At 51.0% G+C, this 20771-nt stretch overlaps 2 protein-coding genes and 1 long non-coding RNA gene across 5 annotated transcripts in view; 1 reads left to right on the top strand and 2 right to left on the bottom strand.

The window, feature by feature from the left end:
- The window catches only part of LOC129394521 (uncharacterized), a 54417-nt gene extending 50166 nt beyond the window's left edge, over positions 1-4251 (bottom strand). The window contains exon 1 of the long non-coding RNA XR_008621810.2: positions 4190-4251. This is a non-coding gene — a long non-coding RNA (uncharacterized LOC129394521). The remainder of the gene's footprint in view (positions 1-4189) is intronic.
- A 120-nt stretch (positions 4252-4371) lies between these two features.
- On the top strand, positions 4372-12131 carry PNPO (pyridoxamine 5'-phosphate oxidase). Of its 2 annotated transcripts, none has more exons than XM_003827488.5 (7): positions 4372-4657; positions 6148-6272; positions 7452-7551; positions 8396-8449; positions 8698-8826; positions 9160-9230; positions 9451-12131. In XM_003827488.5, the coding sequence occupies exons 1-7, from the start codon at positions 4520-4522 to the stop codon at positions 9617-9619; spliced, it is 786 nt and encodes a 261-aa protein (XP_003827536.1). In that variant the 5' UTR covers positions 4372-4519; the 3' UTR covers positions 9620-12131. The 2 variants fall into 2 exon arrangements, with proteins under 2 accessions (XP_003827536.1, XP_008951076.1); XM_008952828.4 differs by lacking the exon at positions 4372-4657 and adding an exon at positions 4731-4895.
- A 1611-nt stretch (positions 12132-13742) lies between these two features.
- PRR15L (proline rich 15 like) lies at positions 13743-20771 on the bottom strand. Of its 2 annotated transcripts, none has more exons than XM_003827491.5 (2): positions 20545-20771; positions 13743-16118 (listed from the first exon to the last, which is right to left on the bottom strand). In XM_003827491.5, the coding sequence occupies exon 2, from the start codon at positions 16087-16089 to the stop codon at positions 15778-15780; it is 312 nt and encodes a 103-aa protein (XP_003827539.1). In that variant the 5' UTR covers positions 16090-16118; positions 20545-20771; the 3' UTR covers positions 13743-15777. The 2 variants fall into 2 exon arrangements, with proteins under 2 accessions (XP_003827539.1, XP_008951077.1); XM_008952829.4 differs by having other exon boundaries at positions 14912-16121; positions 20545-20738.

Here is a 20771-nt window from a genome sequence, read left to right as displayed (position 1 = left end):
GCCCTTCTGTAAGTCCTGGTGTTGCTACTCTTGGGGCTCCAAGCTGAGTTCACCTCAAGGCTGGGCCCAAGAATTCCTGAGCTTCAGGCCCTCCAGCACACCCCTTACTCTGCTATCAGCCTTCTTCCTCTCACCTCTTAGAAAGCTGGACACAGGCCGGGCATGGTGGCACACACCTGTAATCCCAGCACTTTGGGAGGCTGAGGCAGGCGGATCACCTGCGGTCAGGAGTTTGAGACCAGCCTGGCCAACATGGTGAAACCCCGTCTCTACTAAAAATACAAAAAATTAGCCAGGTATGGTGGCGGACACCTGTAATCCCAGCTACTCGGGAAGCTGAGAAAGGAGAATTGCTTGAACCTGGGAGGCGGAGGTTGCAGTGAGCCCAGATTGCACCACTGCACTCCAGCCTGGGCAACAGAGTGAGACTCTGTCTCAAAAAAAAAGGAAAAGCATTAGAAGAAAACAGGCAAGGCACAGTCCCCAAACCCACATGCAGACCGTTTTTTTTTTTTTCTTTTGAGACTGAGTCTTGCTCTGTTGCCCATGCTGGAGTGCAGTGGCACGATCTCAGCTCACTGCAACCTCCGCCTCCCGGGTTCAAGCCATTCTCATGCCTCAGCCTCCCAAGTAGCTGAGATTACAGGTGTCCGCCACCATGCCTGGCTAATTTTTGTATTTTTAGTACAGACAGGGTTTCACCATGTTGGCCAGGCTGGTCTCAAACTCCTGACCTCAAGTGATCCACCCACCTCGGCCTCCCAAAGTGCTGGGATTATAGGCATGAGCCACCACACCCGGCCATGCAGACTTTTTTGTTTCATCTTGAGAAACCAGTGTGCCTCTCTGTACAATAAAAATGTTGCTATGTATTTTCTATTCATTTAAGACTTTCTCAAGAGAAGACTGGAACAGTAAAATAATTTCTTTCTCCCACTCAGAAAGTCCCTGCTCGTGGTTGCATCAGTAGCAAAAGTAGCTAGCAGGCTTGTTTCCCTTCTGGTTGTGCACTGAGGGGCTGCTTTGTGACCCAGAAACCAAATCCAACTAAGCAGAAAAGCATAACCCAAGTCTACTTATTATCCTCAAGACAAAGGGAAAAATACAAAAGGGCAATCAACTGCACACTTCTTTGCTAATCGCCAAGGGAAGGAGACGCTGTCAGAATCTAGCACTTTTTTCTCCCCATCTGGTCTTTAAAAAGCAGGAACTAGACACTGGTTCACAGGCTAAAAAATATCACAGGATAAAATATCAGAATCATTGTGTCTAAAAGCCTGACCCTGGGCACCTGCATGATGACTCTGCAGCAAGGAGCACCTAGCCCTGCCTGCTTGTTCAGCTTGTTTTCTCATCACCTTTGCTCCAGCAGTATTAAACGTCTCCACGTTCCCCCAAGTGCACCATGCCTTTACTCACAATGTTCCCTCTTGCTGGGACGCCTGTTCCATTGTCCATCTAGCAAAAACTTACTCATTAAGACATCAAATGTCCACTCCCTTTACAAAGCCTTTCCTGACTGTTTGATCCTCTTCTTTTTGCTCCTCTTTACTGTACAGAAACACCCGTTAAAATATCTCAGGAGGCTGAGGCAAGAGAATCTCTTGAACCCAGGAGGCGGAGGTTGCAGTGAGCCAACATTGTGCCACTGCACTCCAGACTGGGTGAAAGGGTGAGACTCTGTCTCAAAAAAAAAAAAAAAAAAAAATCTGCAACAACTCTTAAGCTCACAAATCTGCCTCCCCCTATAGACTACAAGCCCGGGTTGTCATCTTCATCTTAATATTCTCAGACCTGGTTCAGTGCCCGGTCCAAAGGAAGTATTTAACAAATGTCTACTGAATTAATACATAAATATGTATCTACTTCCACTATACTGAGCTGTTGGCTTTTAAGTACATAGATGATCTTAGTCTTGGTGTCCTAGAATCCAGGTCCAGGGTAGCAGCAGCCCAGGAGTGCTGAGTGTGAAGAAAAACCCCATGGCCAGGCACGGTGGCTCACGTCTGTAATCCCAGCACTTTGGGAGGCCGAAGTGGGTAGATCACTTGAGGTCAGGAGTTCCACACCAGCCTGGCCAACATGGCGAAACCCCGTCTCTACTAAAATTACAAAAAATTAGCCAGGTGTGGTGGCACACGCCTGTAATCCCAGCTACTTGGGAGGCTGAGGCAGGAGAATGGCTTGAACCCAGGAGGCAGAGGTTGCAGTGAGCCAAGATTGCGCCACTGCACTCCAGCCTGAGTGACAGAGGGAGACTCTGTCTCAAAAAAAAAAAAAAAAAAAAAACCCATGAACCAAACCCATCTGAGTTGAAGTGCACTCACTACTGCTTACACCGGTTCAACTGCAGGGGCTTAGGAGGGCAGGAGTACAGCAATGTTCTTATATAGAAAGACAACTTCGGCCAGGCGCGGTGGCTCACGCTTGTAATCCCAGCATTTGGGAGGCTGAGGCAGGCGGATCACAAGGTCAGGAGATCGAGACCATCCTGGTTAACGTGGTGAAACCCCATCTCTACTAAAAATACAAAAAATTAGCTGGGCGTGGTGGCGGGCCCCTGTAGTCCTAGCTACTTGGGAGGCTGAGGCAGGAGAATGGCATGAACCCGGGAGGCAGAGCTTGCAGTGAGACGAGATTGCGCCACTGCACTCCAGCCTGGGCGACAGAGCAAGACTCCATCTCAAAACATACAAAAAAAAAAAAAAGACAACTTCAACAGGAAAGTAAATCTACTCAACTTTCTCTCAATTATGCTTATGGAGGAAAATGATGGCAGCACAAAAAAATCCAACCAGTGGAGAATCCATAGACCAATATCATTAAGCCTTGAGACATGTATTATTTCTTTGCAGCAAAATTGTCTTCCAGATTCTATCTGGCTCAAGCTATGTACACATAAAGGATGACAGGTATCTAATGTAGGGCTTCATGAAGCTCAGCTGTAATGCAGACACCTGGCCAGGCCAGGAAGTTCCCCTTACCTGGCACAGTCCTGGGTGCCTGCCTAGATGGCTCTTGCAGTTCCCCTTCCTGATGCTGGTGGAAAGCAGGGCTACAGAGAGGTCTCGACCCAACGCCGCCCCAGCCAGCTCAGAATTGGACTGGGCATGAGTGGGTTTCCCATTTTGCAGCCTTGCATCCACAGCCTGGAAAGGCTATGCATAGCCACCTGCTCAGTGTACTCTCAGTTGGCAATTGCTTGCATTGACCTAGGGGCTAGACCCCTACTACCTAGCATGGGCAAAATGTGGAAAAAGGGAAGCTTGACAAAGATGGGGGAGACCCTGGAGAGATGGGACATTGGCAGCCTTGCTGTCTACCAGGACACTGGCTCCTATGAACTCCAGTGCACCATGGCAGGGGAAACCATGAGCAAAGGGAGTAAAATGCTCTGACCCTTGCTTAAATAAATGAGGCTGGAGGGAAGGGGTTTAAAACTAGAAGAGGTGGCGGGCGCGGTGGCTCACGCCTATAATCCCGGCACTTTGGGAGGCCAAGGCGGGTAGATCACTTGAGATCAGGAGTTTGAGACTAGCCTGGCCAACATGGTGAAACACCGTCTCTACTAAAAATACAAAACTTAGCCGGGCGTGGTGGCGGGCGCCTGTAATCCCAGCTACCCGGGAGGCTGAGGCAGAGAATTGCTTGAACCCGGGAGGTGGAGGTTGCAGTGAGCCGAGATCGCGCCACTGCACTCCAACCTGAGCGACAGAGCTAGTCTCCGTCTCAAACAAAACAAAACAAAACCAAAACTAGAAGAGGAAAACCACTCTGGTCTGGGATACCTTGGTCCCAAATTTCCTTCTTCCCCCTTCCCATTCAGCCATCTTCCTTCTCACCTCACCGTCTCTTCCTCACCCCACTGCACCTCCCCACTCGGGGCATGGTCCACAAGTCATTTCAACCTCTCCCACTCTCATGCCCTAATTTCTCCCCACAACCAGATTACCCTTTTCTCTATGTGTCCCCATCACCTTTCCTCAGAGTCTGGCCCCTAATTCCATCTTCCATTTTTCTTTTCCCATTCCACTAGTCTCCCTTCCCAGGGGGTACTTCCTGCCCTAAGCTCACCTACAGGCACCTACTATGGGCCAGCCACTTAATACTGACTACTCCCCTCAAGCCCCCGGGACACATCCTCCGCCCCGCCTGAGCTGCAAGAGATCCTCCTATACCTTTAACCAACCTCCACGTGCGTGTTAACAGCGGTGACAGCATTTCCTTGTCTCTCTGCTCCCGCCCCCAAAGGCGCTACCCATTGGCCGCTGCGTTCCTCTGTTCTCGCTCTAATTGGCCTCGTTACCGAAAAGCTCCAACCAATGACCTCTCCGTGTCTGTCCCCCTCCTCCGATCCTGGAAACTCATTGGCTCCGAGGACTTAGGACCTGTTAGCTTGGTTGGGCGACTGGCAAATCCTTCCTTCCCCGGGGTAGAAGTCCAGGGTGAGAAATTGGTTCCGAACTCAAAGGAACCCAGTGTCGGGCCACAGCCGGGTCACGTGGCCGGCGGCCCCCCCATGACGTGCTGGCTGCGGGGCGTCACGGCGACGTTCGGGCGACCTGCCGAGTGGCCAGGCTACCTCAGTCACCTGTGTGGTCGCAGTGCTGCCATGGACCTGGGACCCATGCGCAAGAGTTACCGCGGGGACCGAGAGGTGCCGCCGCCAGGGCCAGGCCTCCTGCAGGGGCGGGGGAAAAGGGGTCCCCGGAGTCATCTACAGCGGGGAGGGGAGTAGAAGGAGCCCCTCGGGGCTTCTGGGGCCAACCGGTGGGGCAAGGAGGTTTGAGGATCACCCCCCGTGGGAAAAGGGGGCTTCAAAGACATCCCACCAGGGGAGGAATTCCGGGGAAACGCAAATGAAGATGGGTTCAAAAGGCAGCCTTTCGTAATGGGTAAGAGCTCGAACTTTGGAGCCTGCCTGGGTTGGAATGTTTAATGTATCTGGGCCTCAGTTTCCTCATCTGGGAAGTGATAGTATCTGCCTCACGGGGATGTTATGGTCTTAGATGTTTGTAAAGTGCTTAGAACCCTGCTACTCGACAGGTAGCAAGGTCAAATAACTTGCTCAGTCCCACAGCTAGTGATGAATGAATCGGGGTTTCATGTGATGGATGTCAGGACTGTGCTGGGCCTCCCTCAAGGGCAGGGGAAGAGGGGTCCTCGGAGTCATCTACTTGGGGGAGGGGAGTAGGAGGAACCAGCCCCTCAGGGCTTCTGGGGCCACCCCCTGGGGCAAGGAGATTTGGGGGTCACCCAAACCTCCTTGTGCCAGGTGGGCATGGTCATGGGCCCCTCTTTAGGTGGATACAGTGACAAACAGCTTACAAACTGTTTGACAAAAAAGTAAGTGGAATATGGGGGAAGGGGACTAGCTCAGGGAGGAGGGGAGGAGAAAGCTCTTAGCTTACTGCCTTCAGTACTTTCTGCTGACCACTGGGAAGTTCTTTTCCTTTTCCCTCCTCAGGAGGGGAACCAGGAGAACCTTTTAGGAATTGGAGTCCAGGGCCCTGGTTGCCAAATCTGGTTGCATGTGGGCATTTCTAGAAACGCTTGTTTAAAATGCAGTTTTTCCAGCCTGGGCAACATAGTGAGACCCTGTCTCTACAAACAATTAAAATTAGTCAAGCATGTTGGAGCATGCCTGTAATTCCAGCTACTTGGGAGGATGAGGTTGGAGGATTGCTTGAGCTCAGGAAGTTGAGACTGCAGTAAGCCGAGATCACACCACCGCACTCCAGCCTAGGTGACAGAGTGAGACCCTGTCTAAAATAAATAAATAAATAAAAATGCAGTTTTTGATGAAGCCTCAGACCTGCTGAATGAGAAATTATGGGGGTGGAGCCCAGAAAGTTTTTTTTTATGCTCCCCAGGTGATTCTGATGCGCAGACAGTTTTGACACCCATGACATGTAACCCTGATTTATCCATCACTAGCTGTGGGACAGCAAGTTGTCTGAGTTTTTTATGCCTGTTTCCTCACCTGTAAAATGGGGCACAGAATCTTCTTACTGCATACTATTTCTTATTTTAAGGTCATTGTCATGAGGACTAAATGAGTTGATTTTTGAAAAGTGACTAGAACAGTGCCAGGTCCATAGTAAGCACTATATATGTTTATTAAATGAAATAAATCTCCCTTCCTAGGCATTTGAGGAGACTCATCTGACCTCCCTTGACCCAGTGAAACAGTTTGCTGCCTGGTTTGAGGAGGCTGTTCAGTGTCCTGACATAGGGGAAGCCAATGCCATGTGTCTGGCTACCTGCACCAGGTGGGCATGGCCGTGGGCCCCTCTTTGGGTGGATACATATGAACTAGGAAGCTTATGAAGCTCTCTACTCTGGATGCCAATTTTATGGTTCCAGCTCTGTTATTAACATGCTCTGTGGCTTTAGGCAAGATACTTGTCCTCTCTGGGCCTGTGTCCTTACCTATAAACCAAAGACCAGGCCACAAAATTACATTTCAGTGATAAAAATGCAGTGCCTTGTTCATTTCTGCCCTTGATACATCCACACACAACCCCTTGCCTCCCTCATCTCCCCATCTACCCAAGCCCCGTCTGCCATTCAGGAGCTACTTCTCCTGGTGAAGCTCTGTCTCTCTCTCGAAATCTAGCACAGTGCTTGACTATATCATTCCTTTGACAATCATATGCCCTTTGAGACATCACTTGTATTAGCCTGTTATTCAATTCTCCTCGCTAAAGTGTAAGGCCTTGTAGCCAGTGCTCTTGTACTGTGCAAGTGGATATCTCCCAGAGCTCTGAGCAGAGGGGCTGATCTCATAGCACCACTGTGATCCCGAAGCATTGGATGATTGCATTATTGTTAGTCCCTGCCCTTAGGGTCTTATGAATTTGCTAGGGCTGTCTTAACAAAATACTGTAGACTGGATAGCTTAAACAACAGGAGTTTATTTCCTTATAGTTCTGGTGCCTGGAAGTCCAAGATCAAGGTGCCATCAGGGGTGGTTTCTGATGAGGCCTCTGCTTGGGGTTTGCAGACAGCTGCTTTTTGCCATGTCCTCACACTGCCTTTCGTGTGTGTGTGTGTGTGTGTGTGTGTGTGTTGTGGAGGGCAAGGGAGGTGGTTCTGAAGTGTCTCTTCTCTTACAGTGACACCAGTCCTACTGGATTAGGGCCCCACCCCTATGACCTTACTTAACCTTAATTACCTCCATAAGGTCCCCTTCTCCAAATACAGTCACATTGGGGTTTAAGGCTTTAACATAGGGGTTTGGGGTGACACAATTCAGCCCATAACAGGGCCCTAGGCTGTGGTGTCATACCTCTAGGACAAATCCCCAGGAGCACATGGGACGGGGTAGCCTGACAACCCAATAAAGGGGGTGCAGCTGGAGGGGGTGCTGAGACATCCTTTGGGGAGAGGGACTATAGCCAGAACATTGAAGCAGACTCTGACCACAGTGCTCTGCTGTTTGCTCCTAGAGATGGAAAACCCTCTGCCCGCATGTTGCTGCTGAAGGGCTTCGGGAAAGATGGCTTCCGCTTCTTCACTAACTTCGAGAGTCGAAAAGGAAAAGAGCTGGTGAGTGAAAAGAGCTAGTAATCTTTCCCAGGGCCTGCAGGGTTTGGCTCTTGCCTCCTCAGTCACCTTCTTATGCCACCCCACCCCCCCCAGTCTACTTGCTCTCTGTGTGCAGGTGCCCTCCTGCCATGAGGCCTTGGCACTTGCTGTGCTCTTTGCCATAAATGAATGAATGCACTTTCTAACCAGCCTCACCCCATCAGCCATGACCTGTTCCTTCAGATCTCAGCCCACATGTTACCTCCTCAGGAAGGCCTTCCTTGACTCTGACTCAGACTCAGCCCCTCATGCTGTTTGCTGCCATTATAACTTGCAACTTTCTTTTTTGTCTTTTTCTTCAGTTTGTAACTGAGCATTTATTTGGGTGATTATGTAACTGATATTTGTCTCCTCTGCTCAACAGTAAGCTCTGTAGGAGTGGAGGCTGCTCTGTTTTATCTCTGCTGTATCCCCCGCACGTCTCCTGTTGTCAGACCCAGAGTGGGCACTTCGCGTGCACTCAATGAATGAATCCAAAATGAGTAAACCTCCCTGAGTCCATGCCAGCCAAGCATGCATTTCTCAAGACTCACAAATCTGTGGGTGAGAGAAATCACCCAGTCTCACTTTGGAGTCTGACTGGCTTAAACTTAGCTCCACCACTTCCTGCAGGAACTTGGGCATGTGACTTAGCCTGTCTCCGTGTCTGTGACAATAGGCCTACTTTTGAGGGTTTAAATGAGCTCTTATGGAGGATGCATCTGCTGTGGGCCTGCACACTACAGCTCTCCTGCCTTTTCCCTGCATGCCGGAGGCCTCCTCTCCCTGTCCTGATGGCTGGCTGTGGATTCTCTTTTACTTCTAGGACTCTAATCCCTTTGCTTCCCTTGTCTTCTACTGGGAGCCACTTAACCGTCAGGTGAGTGAATTTTCCCAGGACAGCCTGGGATGGGCTGGGTTGGCAGGGCCTGAGTTTATGGCTAAGTCTAGCGAAGGTCCCCAGACTGGGCAAACATCCCAGCTGGACACTCTGCCTCTAAAATAGCCCTCAGTTAGTTGGAGCCAAGAGTGGTGGGGCAGCCAATCGAACAGAGAGGAACGGGGCCTATGCTGGTAGGGAGGGCAGGTGGCATTGAATGCCATTCACCCAGAGCCATCCCTGAGCAGGTGCGTGTGGAAGGCCCTGTGAAGAAACTGCCTGAGGAGGAGGCTGAGTGCTACTTCCACTCCCGCCCCAAGAGCAGCCAGATTGGGGCTGTGGTCAGCCACCAGAGTTCTGTGATCCCTGATCGGGAGGTGAGTGGGGCTCTGCTGTAGTCCTCCAGGTGGTGGAGGCTTTGGCTTATCCCCAGAAGCTGTCCCCAGGAGATGCCAGGAGATGTCCCCAGGAGATGTCCTCTCTCTCCAGCCCAGTGAAAACAGTGAAAAGGACAGTGAGAAGGGAAAGTGGGGGTAGGGAGAGGGGAAATAGGCCTCCTCTGTCCATCTGGCCATCCTGTTGACTGCTCCTGGAGGACAGAGGCCAGTCTGCTCTGCTCACCCATGTCCCCAGCACATATCCCCAGGAAGTCCTTGTTCATGAATCATTGACTGGGCCTGGCCCTTCTTCTAACTCCTCCCCCTGGACAGTATCTGAGAAAGAAAAATGAGGAACTGGAACAGCTCTACCAGGATCAAGAGGTGCCCAAGCCAAAATCCTGGTGAGTGACATCTGGTAGTCCTCTAGAAAGGGACACCAGGCCCCTGTGTTTACCTGAAGCCACCTGCCTGGGGAATCACAGATCTCCTCCTCCCTGGCCACCCTTGTCAGATGCATCCCAGCAACTTCCTTCAAGAGGCCCTGGGATGAGGGGTGAGGGTGGGAGAGTGACCTGGCTAGAAAACTCCACAGAGCACTGAAACCTCTGCTTCTCCTTATAGGGGTGGCTATGTCCTGTACCCTCAGGTGATGGAGTTCTGGCAAGGTCAAACCAACCGCCTGCATGACCGGATAGTCTTTCGGCGGGGCCTACCCACAGGAGATTCCCCTTTGGGGCCCATGACCCACCGCGGGGAGGAAGACTGGCTCTATGAGAGACTTGCACCTTAACTCTGGGACCTGCTGGCCCAGAGTGGAGCTAGGGCTAGGTGTCAAGAGAGGGTGTGGGATTGGGACCCAGGCCCTTCTTTCTAAACTCAACCCATTTCCCTCCCTACCCCTTATCTTCAGGACTCTTCAGAGCTAATCCTCTAAGTTCTCTGTACTCAGTTGGTTCTCAGTTAGCTGGTCAAGTGGAGTGTAATGGTGGCGTAGAGAATCACAAATGGAAAATAATTCCATAATTATTTTTTTGACCTTGCCTATGATTGATTAGGATAGCTCCCTCTAGGGGTAGCAGCCGGTGTGACTCCCTTTCTGGTGACAGACAGGGCCCCAGCAGCCCTGTCTGTTACCATGTGAGTCATACTAGCCAAAGCTTAGTCCTAGCATGTGCACCTGAGCCAACCTGGCCAATCAGATTGTTTTGTCAATAATTTGAAATTTGAACTGGAGAGATCCAGAACCTTGGGAGTCATTAAAGCCAAGTCATTCATAGCAGCCAGGAAACAATAGGAACCAACAGCCTCTACCTGCTGCTATTGCAATTCCCAGGATCTCTCCTTCCCTGGATCCCTCCCTCCCAGGTCTGGGCTGTGCAGTTCCTCCCCCTGCCTTAAAACACCCCACTATCTCTGTAAAGTCTCTCTCTCTCTCTCTTTTTTTTTTTTTTTTTTTGACTTAATCTAGCTAGAATCTATTTCTGTTGATTACAACTTAACTAACTCATTTACGGATAGGACTTTTTTTTTCTTTTTTTCTTTTTTCTTTTCTTTTTTTTTTTTTGAGATGGAGTCTCACTCTGTCGCCCAGGCTGGAGTGCAGTGGTGTGATCTTGGCTCACTGCAACCTCTGCCTCCCAGGTTCAAGCAATTCTCCTGCCTCAGCCTCCCAAGTAGCTGGGACTACAGGCACACGCCACCACGCCCAACTAATTTTTGTATTTTTAGTAGAGATGGGGTTTCACCATGTTGGCCAGGATTGTCTCCATCTCTTGACCTTGTGATCCACCCACCTTGGCCTCCCAAAGTGCTGGGATTACAGGCATGAGCCACCACACCCAGCGAGATGGGGTTTCATTATGTTGGCCAGGCTGGTCTCCAACTCCTGACCTAAAGTGATCCGCCCGCCTTGGCCTCCCAAAGTGCTGGGATTACAGACATGAGCCACCACGCTTGGCCGGGATAGTATATTTTTATAGCACTTCCCCTACTGATTGCTGCCTTCTCTGTGGCTACAAAGGACCCACAGAATTACAGGGAAGTTACAGGGAAGCAGGTTTCATCTCAATATTGGGAGAGATTTCAAACAATCAGACCTGCCTGAGAAGGAGTGGGCTGTCACTAGGAATTTTTATTCCCAGTCAGTCAGGAATTTTGTAGAAGGGCTTCATGTGCTGGTACCAATAGGACAGGAAGATTTTAATCAGCTTTACTATCTATGTTTTTTTATGGAAACTGTGTGTATGTATACATGATTATAGAGATTATGTTTTTCAGACTACTCACATATCTGCTTTTCTTACTCCCCACCTCTGCTGATAATTCCTAGTTCATTGGTTTTTCCCCCACACTGGAATTACCTGGGGAGCTTAAAAAACCCTAATGCCTGGGTCCCACCCTCAGAGATGATTGAACCAGCCTGGCCAGCATGGCAAAACCCTGTCTCTACTATGATATGAATGCAGCCTGGGCACTGGGAAATTTAAAAACTCCCCAGAGAATTCTGTGCAGCCAAGGTTGAGACCTCCTAGTCTAGAGCTTTGCTATACACAGGGTGGTCCACAAGCCAGGAGCATCAGCATCACTTGGCAGCACCTTAGAGATTCAGACCCCAGACCCACTGAATCTGACCCTGCATTTTCACTAGACCCCAGGTGATCAGCTGCACTAGACTCAACCTCTAAACCAAGACCTCCCACCCTCACAGTCTGTGATCCTTTAGTGACCCTCAGCTGAGTCCTGTGCTGAACTGTGTTTGTTCTCCTTGAGCACATGCCCGCTGACCAGGGACAGACTGGATGAGCAAGCAACCTGCTGGCTATGGAGAAGAGCCAGGCTGGGTAAATGTTTGCTGTGACTAAGCCAGGATCAAAGAACTGACTGTTGCTTGCACTGGCTGGCATTGAGCTTGCCACTCTGTGAACTGTGCTTCCTTCCCCTGCATGGACCTGTGCCTCAGTCACTATTATCCGCAGGCCTTCTCCAAGGGCAGCCCTCTCCTTGTTTATCCCTCTTAAGCCTGCGTGCAGGAAGGCACATTAACCCTGTGGGGCCCCCTGCAGGCAGGAGGGTGTTGGGTGCCCTTACCTACCTTGCCCTTTTTCTTGTACCGTAGGCTGTGCCGTTGATGAGTAAGTGATGTGTGTCTGTGTGTGTGTGTAGAAGTGCTGCACCCACCTTGTGTTATTGGAGGTTGTGTATCCCCCTAGCTTTGAGCCTGGTCTCAGATGTTCCTTTTCCGTTCTCTGTCCAGCCGTTACTGCCCCCAGTCTTTAATAAAAGCCTATCAGCCGTGCACTTTATTGATGTTCAACCCGGCCTGGTCTCCCTCAACCCCCAAGGCAGGGACTTGGGGAATTTAAGCAACTTTCCTGTCCCCTCACTTCTCTGCACCTTGTAGGCAGTACGTCCAGAAGGGGGAGCCCGCCGCCCAAGGTCGGCCCCTTCCGGGCAGTGAAAGCAACTTCTAGCCCGCCTCCCCTGCCTCCCCCTTCATCGGCTTGGGCCGCGTCCCAGTGAAACTGTGGTCGATAACCCGTAGCCTCTCCCGGTTGCCGCACATATTTGCGCTCTCGGTTCCTCCTCTTCCCCTGTTCTCATGAAAACTTGCAGCTGCCTCGCTCTGCTTCCCTGGGCATCCAGATCTCCCTTTGGCTTCTAGTACCTACCCCACATCCATCTGGCCACCCAGCTTAGAAACATATGTGGACTTTACCTAGAAGATGGAGCCGGGGTCAGCATGCAAGGGGCAGAGGGGCTGTGGATACTCTCACCCAGAGGGGTAATGGTGATACTGGAGGAGTTGGCAGTACAGTGCCAGTATTATCTAGAACCTTAGGTTGGTGGCCCAGGGGCCATCCTTATCCCCCACCTCAGGGAAACCAAGAATGGGCGGATGTGGGAGATACCTGTAGTCTAGGGTCTTAGGGGACACTCAGCTTCAAAGCTGGTTGGCTTTATCCAACTGCTTCCAGAGTTTGTCCACCCCCCTCGAGTGATGCTCACCTCCTGGGATCCTAAGACCCAGACGTTGCTCCCTCCCCTCCCAACTTCCCCTTCTGCAGAAGGTGTCTGTGCTTTTCTTTGTTCTGAGCTTCAGTTTCCTGTCCCCGTAGCAGATGAGAATCAAGAGTGGAAGGTGGCTGTGTGGGACAGTGGTCACATGTACAAGCTGGCTCTGGCTTCAGTACTAGCTGTACCACTGCCAGCGCCTGGCCCCCAGGGTGAGTGATTTAACCTCTAAGCCTCAGCCAACTTGTCTGAAAAATGGGGATAATGACAGCACCTGTCTCAGGTGATGATAGGATTAAATGAACAACCTTAGGGAGGACTTGTTCTAGGGGCTGCCTGCCTTAAGCACCCTATAAATGTTAGCTATTAACACTGGGCAGGGCTGCGGTGTAGGGAAAGTCTGAGATCCTCTGTGGAGGCCTCATGGATTGAGTAATTGGTGAGACCCTAGAAAGTTCTGTGTAGTGGGAAGGGGTAGGGGAAAGAGGCTTTGGGTAAGGCAGCACCCCTGAGCCTGACTTCCATCCCTCCAGCTCCTGGTCTCCCTTACTCATCATTTGAGGTCCCCCTGGCCGGGACGAGGCACCTAACAAAGCGTCCCTTGTATAGGTCTGTTTGTTTCACTAATAAATTCCCTGAGCAACAGCTCCTGGGGTGGGGTGGCCCAGCAGCCTGCCAGGAGCTGACCTGGAAGCCGCAGGACCACATTGTTTAGTGGCCACCTTGGTCTCTCCCTGTGTTTCTACCACGAGCTCCAGAGATTTGGCCAACATTTTTTTAGTTCCCAGCTCTTATGGCTTGAGAAAGAGCTGGACCTAACCTCATAAAGTGACAGCTTTATGAGGTTAAGTGACAGCTTAAGAGAGAACTCCTCTTTCTTATTTATTTATTTATTTTTGAGACGGAGTTTCGCTCTTGTTGCCCAGGCTGGAGTGCAATAGAGCTATCTCGGCTCACCGCAACCTCGGCCTCCTGGGTTCAAGCAATTCTCCTGCCTCAGCCTTCCAAGTAGCTGCGATTACAGGTATGTGCCACCACAGTTGGCTAATTTTGTATTTTTAGTAGAGACGGAGTTTCTCCATGTTGGCCAGGCTGGTCTTGAACTCCCAACCTCAGGTGATCTGCCTGCCTCAGCCTCCCAAAGTGCTGGGATTACAGGCATGAGCCACCGCGCCAAGCCTCTCTTATTTATTAATTTTATTTTCCCCTAGAGATAAGACCTAGTTCTGTCACCCAGATTGTAGTGCAGTGCCACAATCATGGCTCACTGTAGTCTTGAACTCCTGGACTCAAGCAATCCTCCCACCTCAGCCTCCCAAGTAGATAGGACTACAGGCATGTGCCACCACAGTCAGCTACTTTTTGTTTGTTGGTTGGTTTTTTTTTTTAGACATGGGGTCTCTCTATGTTGCCTAGGCTGGTCTCAAACTCCTGGGCTCAAGCAATCCTCCCACCTCAGCCCCCAAAGTGCTAGGATTACAGGCCTGAGCCACCATACCCACCTTCTCCTTTTTCTTAAACCAAAGCTGTGGGGTATGGTGGAGTTCCTTATAAAGGAAGGGGGAAGGAAACCAGTATTAAACTGAGCACTTACTATGGGACTCTCATAGGCCACTTAATACTGACCACTCCCTATGAGATAGGTATTATTTCAGCCCCCTTTTACAGAAGAGGAAACTGAGGCTCAGAGTACAAGCAAATGTTCCCAAGGTCACCCAGCTACTAAGGGGTAGAGCCAGAGTTTGAATCTTAATCCCAAACCAAACCACTGAAACTTTGGGGTCAATCACCAAAGGTCTGCCCTACTCTCTTAGAGCACCTGACGGGCTCTCTGTTGACTGGAGAGAACTGACCACTGAGGTGTAACTAGCTCCTTCTGCTGCCCCATCCCCATACTAAGGCTAGTTTGATGGTAAAAATTAGTGACTCAGTTCCTACATTGTCACACCTGGGAACCCTTCCTGAAGCTTGAAAGGAACAGTTTGAGCACAAAGGTCCACTTTACTTACATGAAGGAACATAAAGGCATGAGAAACAGTCATCTCAATAAATGCAAGACATGAGCATAAAAGAGGTTCTCTGCTTTTCCAGCATTGTTATTACAGAGAGAAACCTACAATTATTTTGTTAAACAAAATTCAAGGCTCCAGGACTCATCTCTGGAGCTGATATGTCTTAAATACTATTATAGTAGGAGAGGGAGAGGAGAAAATTCCCCACCCACTCCCCCGATTTGGCCTGTGTAGCTTCCCTTTGAGGGTGTGTGACTTGCCACCTGCAAAAGTCATGGCCAAAACAGGAACTAACAGGCCAAACTACCATCAATCTAGTCTTCTACAGCACCCTAACAGAGTGCCAGGGTCCTCTGTCCCCTCCGCACCTGAGGGCAAAGTTCCAGGAAGTTTACTGCCAGTGTTAGGAGGTGAGCTCAAGTTCAGGGTCTCTGCCTCTGGCTCCACAGAAACCAGCCCCTATCACGTGGCTTCTGGAAAATGTGCCCTCCTCAGGATTGGTCCAGGGAGTAGTCACAGGTAGAGAAAGTAAAGGGAGCAGCAATTGAAACTCGCCCTTGACCCTGTGTCCAGTAAGGAGGTGAAGTCTGTCTGGCTCACTCTCTCCATTCCCTGCCATGCCCACCTCCCTGCTGGCCCTGCCATTGCTTCAAGGAGGGCTGTTCCTCCTGGGTGAGAGTTTTCACCCTTGAACTAGAGTGCCTTTGTATGTGGTCAGGGGGAGGGTGGAGGACCCTGGGATCTCCCAGGCCTTACAAAAGTGGCAGCACATAAATACAAACCTAAAAAACAGCCATTTCCTGCCAGCAGGTATCAACTGGCCCCACAGCTTCAGCTATGGCCAAAGAGGCCAGCGTGGCAAGGTCCTGTCTCAGATCTGGCTGATGGCAGGGAGCCAAGAGGTGCTAGCACCCTCCTCAGCCCTTCACTTTGATGACCGTCCTTCCTCGTGATCATCAAAGAGGTTAGGGTTCTCTGCCAGCGTGGCTCTCACTTTCTTCTTCTCCTTGAAGCGTCCTGAGTTGGAGACCTTGACGTGCTTGCCCTTTGTGCTCTTGTCCACAATCTTCTCCAGGCGGGTGTTAAAGTCGCTGTTGGGGCCTCCAGCGTCAGGCCTCGGGGGTTCTGCATCTCCCTCTGTTTGGGCATAGGTGTCAGGGATCTCATACAGCACTTTGGGAGTGGATTTCTTTTTCCGGAGGAAAGTCAGCTTCCACCAACCAATTTCAGTCGTCATGGCGCTCCCTAAGCCAAGGATGGGGCTTTCTGCTGGAGTAGGGTGGGGGAGACAAAGGGGTCAGTGGGAAAAGGGGGTGGGTGCCTTTGGACCAGCTTGCTGCAGACTCCTAATCATGGGCTGTTTTAAGAATTAAATAAAGGGCTGGGCGTGGTTCTTCATGCCTATAATCACGGCACTTTGGGAGGCCAAGGCAGGTGGATCACCTAAGGCCAGGAGTTCAAGACAGGCCTGGCCAACGTGGTGAAATCCCGGCTCTACTAAAAATACAAAAATTAGCTGGGCGTAGTGGCACGCACCTGTAATCCCAGCTACTCGGGTGGCTGAGGCAGGAAAACCACTTGAACCCGGGAGGCAGAGGTTGCAGTGAGCTGAGATCATGCCACTGCACTCCAGCCTGGGTGACAGAGCGAGACTATCTCAAAAAAAAAAAAAAAAGAAAGAAGAAGAAGAATTAAAGAAAGAATTTAAGGTAGGGCTGAATAAACCCAAGATTCAGGTCAGTGGGGTGACACAATGCTTTTGGAGAGTGTGAGACAAGAAAAGGGTCAAAGTCAAGGTCAAGACAGGGAAGCCACTCGCCAGACAGAGAGGCAGTGGGACAGGCACACACCATTGCCCTGCAGGGTTGTCAGGAGCTTTGAGATAATTCCTGCCAGGCCCCTCAGGGCCACAGGCAGGTGGACAGCTTGCCTGAGTCACACAGCATCCAGGCCTTTGATGCTCTTTCCAAACTTCCCACTATACCACCAGACCCTGCTGCCAGGCATGGGCAGACCATTTACTGGTAGCATAGGGAGGGAAACGCCCTGTGCATTTTGCTTGGAATTCATTACAAAATTAAATATAATTAGTGGCATTCCAAGCAATTTGAACTTCCCAGTGGTGACCAGCAGGGCTAAAGTAGCTGCTGGGCTCTTCCTAAGGCAGGAGTCAGATCCTCAGGCTGGGAGTGGGAAGTCCTGGGGGCTGTCCTAGCCTCATGACCACTGGCAAGCTACCACCTCTCTGGGCCTCAGTTTCCTCACCCATCCCATCCAGCGCTAGCATTTAGCTCTACTGTTAATCCCTGCCCACAGAGGTAACCATGCATTGCAAAGTAAAACTTATGATAATGGGAATAATTACTAAGGGATGGTTCCCTTTCCCCACCAAGCTTCCACAAGGACAGGAGTTGGAAGGGGAGCTAAAAAGGCAGAAAGCAGTTAGAAGGATCCCAGAAGTACAGGGGAGACATGATCATCACAGGTTGTACCTTGCAGGGTGGGGCTTGGGGCTGAAATCCAGGCTTCTCCACTCACAGGCCATGTGTCCTACCATGGAGCTGCCTTCCCTGGGAGCTCACCTTTGACTAATTTCCACAAAGGTACTATATGAGCTAGCGGAACTTCTCGGAGAGGAGGTTGCCTGGACATCATTGATTGCTGGGGTATGTAAGATAGAAGCAGATGACAGTCTGCTAGATGAAGGAAGATCAATGACAGAACAGGTAGAGGAACACTGATGACTGGTGAGGTCGGTGGTCTTGTTCTCAGGATGCCTAGCTGCCGGCTGTGAAAGCTCCCAGGAAGGAAGGCGCAGCCAGTGTACACCAGAAAGCTAGAGGGTATCACCTCCTTTTAAAAACTGGAAGTGTTCACTGCATTTTTGAAAAAGACCAGAAAGACACTCCAAATGATGTGCCTTTTTTTTTCTTTTTTTTTTTTTTTGAGACAGAGTCTTGCTCTATTGCCCAGGCTGGAGTAAAATGGCATGATCTCGGCTCACCACAACCTCCTGGAGTAAAATGGCATGATCTCGGCTCACCACAACCTCCACCTCCCAGGTTCAAGCGATTCTCCTGCTTCAGCCTCCCGAGTAGCTGGGATTACAGGCATGCGCCACCACGCCCGGCTAATTTTGTATTTTTAGTAGAGACAGGGTTTCTCCATGTTGGTCAGGCTGGTCTCGAACTCCTGACCTCAGGTGATCCGCCCGCCTCGGCCTCCCAAAGTGCTGGGATTACAGGCATGAGCCACTGTGCCCAGCCCAATAGTGCCTTTCTTTATGTAGGAGTAGAGGATGCTTTCTCTTCTCTAGTTTTCTGATTTCTGGAATTTCCATAATGAGTATAGATTATTTTAGGGGTGGGGGAGCATATCAAATTTAGGAAAGAGGAGAGCACGACGCAGGCCTAGACTTTACGATGAGCTGAATGCCTGCATCCATACCCCTCGTGCTCTGGTCTCCTGCTCCCCACCCCCTCCCTCAGAGCACACAGCCGGTGGATTCCTTCCCACCTCTCTGTCTGGGAAGCAGCTCCCACATTGCCAGCTCTGTCCCTTTAGCTGGGCTCAAGTAGCAAGAGAAGCTGAGGGGAGATCTTGTGCAGCTCCCGCTCAGAAAGTGAAGGAGTGGTGAGGGGGGCTCCATAAATACTTCCAGGGCACCCTGGAGAGGTGAGCACACCTAGGGACAGCCTGAGAGGTTTGTTTTGGCAGCTTGCCCCACCTGGGCTTAGCACAGCCTTGTACAGAACTTAGTGTTCCAGAATGGGTTTCTGGAAGGAGGTGGGGGAGAGCAGAGAAGGAGGAACAGGGCACTTGCTTGGTCTGTGGGTGCCCGAGTCACTGCCTTGTCTGGAATGAGGCCCACAGCCCCACCACTGCCCATTTGGGGCTGCCAAGGAACTTGGGGAATGGAAAAACAGAAGATCCAGCTCCTGAGACTATCATAACCACCAGATTTTCTAGCTCCAGAGAGAAAAGGGCTTCTGCCTGTGCCATTAAAATTCACCTGTTTTAACAGGTATTTCAAGTTGGCAAACCTGGGGCTTAACTCTCCTTGGCATAAAGGGAGCCACAGATCACGAGGAACTTCTCAGCAAACTGTAGAGATGGGAACAGCCCTTGTGCCCTGCCCTGGGGCCTCCACCAAGGCATCAACTCTGGTGCCCTTGCATCCTAGCCTTGTACTCTGGTCTCTCTAGAATACTCTGCCAGAGGCCAGGTGCAGTGGCTCAAACTATAATCCCAGCACTTTGGGAGGCTGAGGCAGGAGGATTGCTTGAGGCCAGGAGTTCAAGACCAGCCTGACCAACATGGGGGAACCCCATCTCTACTAAAAACACAAAAACACAAAAAATTAGGCAGATGTTGTGTCGTATGCCTGTAGTCCCAGCTACTCGGGAGGCTGAGGCACGAGAATCCCTTGAACCCAGGAGGCAGAGGTTGCAGTGAGCTGAGATCATGCCACTGCATTCCAGCCTGGGCGACACAGTGAGACTCTTTTCTCAAAAAACAACAACAACAAAAAAAGAGAATACCCTTTTTGCCAGGCCTTCCTGTCTCTTCTGCCCAGGAGGACATGTGGGGACCAGTAAGCAGGCGTTTGCCCCATTAGCAAGCCTGACTTATGGAAATCTGAGTTTGCAAAATGGAAAAATTAGCGGACTATTCTTTGTTTTACAAAATAACCCAGCTGTAGGATCTGTAAATAGTCATCATAAAAGATAGTGTAAAATCTGATTTGCTTTTAAAACAAGCAAACAAAAAAGGTGATGTGATATCCAAACTTCCCAGTTTCTCAAAGTTGCAAAGAACAAGATATCTACAACCGCCTGCCTGTGCCTCATCACAGAGGGCTGAAAGGGGTTGGGGGAGTGGGAGCAGGTGCTTGGGACTTCAAACAGACCCAGCATTTGGTGACACATGGTGGGCCCTGCAGTTAGCTCGTGCAGGTTCCTGAGCTGGCCGAGCTAAGGGCTGGGCCCTTGCCCTGGGGCCTTGCAATCCAGGGATGATGGAAATCAGCCCCTGAGGATGCCAGCTTCACCTCTGTTGTTTGCACAGCTTTGGGGCCATGAAAGGCCTCATGGGACAGCCTGCCACCCCCTGTCTTTGGTGGCCAGCGCTATAGCATGCACATGGGTGTCCCAGGAGAGGCCCCTCCATCCCAGCTGGGTTCTGTGAGCTGCTCTGAAGGGCTTTGCCCAGACTGAGCCAGGCCCCTCCTGAGCTGGGTCAAGTTAACCATTGACTGGGGCAGAGGTGGAGGGGCAGGGGGACAGATAGGGGAAGCAAGTCAGCTAATATGTTGTAAGACAAAACCCCAGAACTCCCTCCCCCATCCCTCTGCAGGGCCCCGATGGCACTTAGGGGGCCTGCAGGATGAGACAGGGGTACCCTGGATAGGAATTGGGAGATGTTCCTACCAGACAGCTGGAAAAATGCTCCAGACTGGGGGGTCAGAAGGGTGGGCTCCAGTTCAGCAAGGGTTAACAAAACTACTCAGCAGGAGCTCTGTTGGAGGCCTGGATTGACTCCAAGAGGCCAGTGGGATGAGTCTTGAGTGGAGACCAGGTTAGAGGCCTGGGTTCCTCTTTCCTGCTGGGCTTGTCAGCCCTGGAGGCAGAACCAGGTACTCTGACTGGGGTCTATGCCTTGGTTTCCCCATCCACCAGCCCTCTGCCTGTACCTGTAATCCCGACTGCTCCAGGCTGGAGGTGAGACCTTTCCTAGAGAAGCAGTTGAGTGTAGGAGCTGCCTGGGAGGGTGAGACTCGGGAAGCAAGTGGTGCCTCCAGGCTGCTGTATCAGGCAAGGCTCAGCCAGGAGAGGTGGGTAGGAGCAGCTGCACGTCAGGTGCAAGAGAAACAGGTGCAAGAGCTGTTACCTGCTCTGCTGCAGCTCCTGGAGTCAAGGT

This window comes from Pan paniscus, chromosome 19 (genome assembly GCF_029289425.2).
Source record: "Pan paniscus chromosome 19, NHGRI_mPanPan1-v2.0_pri, whole genome shotgun sequence".
NCBI classification, from domain to species: Eukaryota; Metazoa; Chordata; class Mammalia; order Primates; family Hominidae; genus Pan; species Pan paniscus.
The sequence above is the reverse complement of the archived record's forward strand: the minus strand, read 5'-3'. Positions and strand labels throughout refer to the sequence as shown.